Source organism: Panicum virgatum, chromosome 7K, assembly GCF_016808335.1.
Source record: "Panicum virgatum strain AP13 chromosome 7K, P.virgatum_v5, whole genome shotgun sequence".
In the NCBI taxonomy this organism is placed as follows: Eukaryota; Viridiplantae; Streptophyta; class Magnoliopsida; order Poales; family Poaceae; genus Panicum; species Panicum virgatum.
The window spans coordinates 27,433,380-27,438,343 of NC_053142.1; the positions used below are offsets into that span (position 1 = coordinate 27,433,380).

At 43.6% G+C, this 4,964-nt stretch overlaps 1 protein-coding gene across 1 annotated transcript; it reads right to left on the minus strand.

The window, feature by feature from the left end:
- Window positions 1–305: 305 nt before the first annotated feature.
- LOC120640068 (amino acid transporter AVT1I-like) lies at window positions 306–1,010 on the minus strand. Its single transcript, XM_039915959.1, has 2 exons — window positions 881–1,010; window positions 306–721 (listed from the first exon to the last, which is right to left on the minus strand). The coding sequence occupies exons 1-2, from the start codon at window positions 1,008–1,010 to the stop codon at window positions 306–308; spliced, it is 546 nt and encodes a 181-aa protein (XP_039771893.1).
- Between the last annotated feature and the right edge of the window lie 3,954 nt (window positions 1,011–4,964).

Consider the following 4,964-nt stretch of genomic DNA (forward strand, 5'->3'; position numbering starts at 1 on the left):
ATTTCTGAAATTATTTCGGGTGCAATCAGTGTGGCGGATCCAATTGTATCATTTTTCTGGGATTTTACCCGAAAAAGAGATCTTTTTGGATTTCGGATCTGATGAATCCTGCAAATAATCTAAAGGATAAAATCTGATGCCACGACTTAAATCCTTAATTCCAAATCTACGCTCGGGGGCTACTCGCAGCAAAAGGGATTTTGATTTAAGGCTCGGGGCTGCTGGATATGGGCATCAGAGATTTATTTTTTAATTTTTTTGGAAAATAGACTGAAGTGACCCTTAGCCTGATTCTGCGATTCAACCTAAGGCTCGGCGGCAACGTACGCGAGCACGCCGAGGCTGCTGAACCACGTGGTCGGCAGCACGGCGAGCGTGGCGGCGAGCACGAACCCCTGCTTGGCGCCGACCCGGAGGCCGCCGAGGCGGAAGCCCGCCGCGGCCGGGAACAGCTTGCGCAGGTTGTCGCCCTCGAGGATGAGGAAGTCGACGGCGACGAGGTAGAGCTCGAGGTACATGAAGGCGGCGACGGCGAGGCGGCCCCGGCGGCCGAACGCCAGCGCGCCGACGTCCGGGTAGGTGGCCACGAGCGGGCTGGCGTCCATGCAGCGCTGCAGGAGGATGCCCGTGTAGCAGCAGATGGCGGCGATGGCGAGGAAGATGGCCAGGCTGGACCAGCCGCCCTGCGACACCGCGTAGGGGATGGACAGCAGCCCGATCCCTGCGTATATATACGATACAACAATTCAAGCACAGGCACAGTTCATCAGTGGGGATCGATCGCATCGCATCGCATGCACTGTAGTGCGTTGATTATTCATGAGTTGATGACGATTGTTCATCTTCATCTTGCCTGCTGGCAGATTAGGGCTAATAATACCTGAGAGAGCATTGACTCCATTGAAGCAGGTCTTGAGGAAACCCGTCTTGTCACTTGCCGACGGCGGCGGAGGCGGCGGAAGCTCGGCATTATTGTCGCCGGCGGCGCTGCCGGCGGCGGTGGTGGTCATTAATATTGCTGGGTTAGTTTGCAGTTTCTTGAACGAAGTCACGTACGGGAGCGAGTACCGGCGGCCACATGCACATGTACTAGAACATGTCGAATCACCAGCGACGCTCGGCCCTCCTTTTATAGGAGGGGAAGCCTGGAAAGGTGACGGATGCGGTCAAATTCTGCGACCATTCGTCTCGTCGTAGCATCACCGCAGTTGAAACGAACACGAGGCCTCATCAGCTGCTTGCTCGCTCTTGGAGCCGAATTAAGCTGCGAGAGACGACGAACTGGTCGTAAAGGCCGGCCAGCAGCTAAAAAGGCAGTGCCTGCGAGAGTGTGTGTGGGGGTGGGGGGATCTATCGGAACCGCCCGAAACCAAGTCACGATGCTGAGATGCATGCAAGACATTTGCGTTGGTGGTGGTGGCCACTCGATCGATCTGCAAGCTATAAGGTTCAGCAGCTAGAACCTTCTTTTTTCATCTGCAAGGATCGAGCCAGTGACTGCAAAGCATACTGTGCCGCTGCAGAATGCATCGTATCACACATCGTCATTTTATCGTGGCATCTGCAGCAACAGAGAGGATTACTGAAGAAGACTCGAACCAATTGAGAGGCCGGAGAGCTATAGCTAATGGTTAGGTCCTCCGTTGGTGGTTGGTTTCTTTCACATCATCATGCTGTAGATCTGCTGACTGAAGCCGCAGTCAAGTCCACCAGCTTGCTGCTTCAAGTTAAACTCGATCAACACCATCGGCTCAAAAGGCCAATTAAGCATATTATCGCCCTGGAGCATCTGAGGACTTCATTAAGGAATAATCGAAAGATCGTGCAGCAAATAAATAAAAAAAGTGAAAAGAACCAAGCAACTTGTCGATCGGGCTTTAGCTAGTGATCGAAGGTTACTAAGGTGAAATTTCCCAATTTTAATTTATGATTATATATGTTTTCCTTTTTATTCTGCGGGCCATTATATATACGTTTTCCTTTTGTACTAAAATATACTCCCCCATTCCAAACTATGATTCATCTGATTTTTTGACCTCAAATTTGCCCACTCATCTTATTTAAAAAATTTGTGCACACATAGTCAAGAAAGACTTTTATTAATAAACCAAACAAAAAAAGAGGTGATAATTCTTAAAATATTTTAAATAAGACGAGTGGTCAAACTTAGGATTGGAAAATCAAACGGATTATAATTTGGAACAGAGGGGATATATGGGACATCTTTTCTTTCATGATCCTCTGAACAAGGAATTTCTTCTTTGGGCAACTTTTAGACCAACTTTTAGAAGCGGTCTAGCCATATAGTAGAAACGTTACACCGAAAGAGGAAAAAACAACACCATTGATTAATCATCAATAATTAAGGACACAATGAATTCAACTGATTTTTACCCTCTTAACGAAATGTGTAGGCATTTCATTTTGTTTCCTCCTCTGGAAATATACAAGGATTTCTTCTTTTTTTGGTATGTACTTTCTGCGGCAAAGGTTCGACACGGCTGCACGAGATCGATCGAATTTCCTTTGGTTGGACAAAGGCAGTCACGTTGATGTAACGGCGTCATTGACGAGTTCTTACACGTGCACGCCAAGTGCAAAATTACCGTCAATTGGCAGCTGAACAAGTAAACACACTTGTCTTGCATTGGCTCTTTGCTGTCCTTGACTATCTTCCAAGTTATAGAGGCTTGTTTTTATCTTTTTCCAAGGATAAAAAGGAAGAAGAAGAAACAAACAGCTTTTGGAAGGAAAAAAAAACAAGGGTATCCGTGGGTGTGGCGGTTTTCGATCCATTGAATACACCTAGATTATATGTCCATCGGCTATTTCCCGTTTTCTATCTCGCCTGTAACATTCATGTTAATTTTGAGTTCAAAAAAAAACATTCACGTTGATTTTGAATATTTTTTTACTGTCTATACATACATATATAAGGGTTCCAATCTTCTAATTAGGGTGAATTTTATCTTATTTTTAATTTAGAAAACATTTTAGATGCCATTATGCAAAGAATATCAAACATTAATTTACCCAGATATGGAGCCAAAATAATTCTTCCTTATTTGAAGTTACTTCTCGAGTAATTACACCTTTGCAATTACAATTTCACACTTACTAGAGATATGCCATTACGTACTCTTTTAGAGGTGTTTATGAAAGAATTTGGATCAAATAGCTTCATGTTCAACCTTCGATCCCTAACTCATTTCTCCCCATCCTCGAGTGCTGTCACACCCGATTTCGAAAAGAACACCAGATGTATCACATATGTGCGCCAGGATAAAGTTCCACACATATGGAAGACGTCATCAGTGAATATATCAAAGACAATGTTCAACAATGTAAACAAAAGGAAATAAGTACTTTATTACACACTCCGATAGATAGACATGAAGGTCTTAACGTTTCACCGATAACCTATACGATATCTCCAGAATATCTTCATGAACTCCCACAGGAACTTTGACTGGTGAACGCTCCTAGAATTCCTCAAAGTCACTGAAGTAGTCCACTTCATTGTTCTCTTCTGAACAGCAATTAGGCAATGGTGAGTACACTTATGGTTGGTACTCAGCAAGTGGGGTGAAGATGCAAAGCCACCAAGGAAAGGCTAAGGTTTATTGTAGTTAGCCTTTTAGTTGGTCAAATTTTATTAGCAACACCTAATTACTAGGTATAAGTTTATACCAACCCACTTAAACATAAAGATCATAAAAGAGCCCAAATTACACAACCAAAAACCACGATTTAATTATTCTTCAAGTTCAATTATCATGTGAGGGTCCAAGCCGCTCATGACCGCGAGCACGGCTGATATATCAGTTTTACACTCTGCAGAGGTTGTACACTTTACCCACAATTCATGTCCCCCTGAGTCACCCGGGTTTGCAAAGCCCTTAAACACTTCCTTTGGTGAGTGGCGAGGGGTCCACTATGAGGCTTTTACAAAGATTCCCTAACAAGTGACAATCCGCTAACGTTTCAAGTCAAAGTAGAGCATAAACCTCCCTAATGGTCAGCACCTTAGCAAAGGTTGCTACCCCAAGAGGACCGGGTTATACCCCAACGATGCTTCCCCTCTTGCCCTTTCGGTAAAACTGTCACAAGCTAGAGTTTCTAACTATTCAGCCAAGACCAGAGCCATGTGGTATTGTGGTTGTATGGTTTTCTTGGGTGGTTCTCCATGTTCCATTTATATAGCATGATCTTGTAAATAAAACAAGTAACAACATAAAACAAATTTATCATTTTCAAAAGATTAAGATAACACCATTCCCAAAGTTAAGCAACTAAGCCGTTCTACCCAACAAGATATAAAACTTGGTGTTTCAAGGCTTAGGTAAAAAGAATAGGTAATGTCCTTAATAGGATTCCCATCAATTTCATGCATAAAACAATAAAGTAAAGTGTTTATCATGCTATTATTGGGATCAAAATAGAACATGTAGAGGAGGAAAATCCACTTGCCTTCCTCGTTCAATTGCTGGCGCTCTTCCTTGTATATTTGTTCTTGCTCTCCCTCGAATGGCACATCGTCTACACGATCACACAAGCAAAGCATACAAGACAAAATACAAAAATAGTAAAAACAGAACTGAAAATGTTGAAAAACAAGTAGAGCATGATGCAAGGATCGCGTGAGCACAAGATTAACTGAAAACAGAGTTAGAACGTGAAAGATATGGATAGATTAAGATTCCAGGGACTTGTTTGCGAGAGATATGAACTTCCAGGGCTAGATCTGAAGAAACCAGGGGCTAAAACCCAATTAAACATATAAACTGAGGGGTTATCATGCAAAAAGAGGGGTCCTAGACTGCGGGTTCAAAAACCAGAGAGATCAGGGGTCTAAACGGAAGAAACAGGACCTAAACCTAATTACTTTTGAACTACTCAGGATTGCGGGTTGATTTGTGAAAACTGCAGGGGCTTCTTTGCAAAAATGAAGGGGACGACTCTGG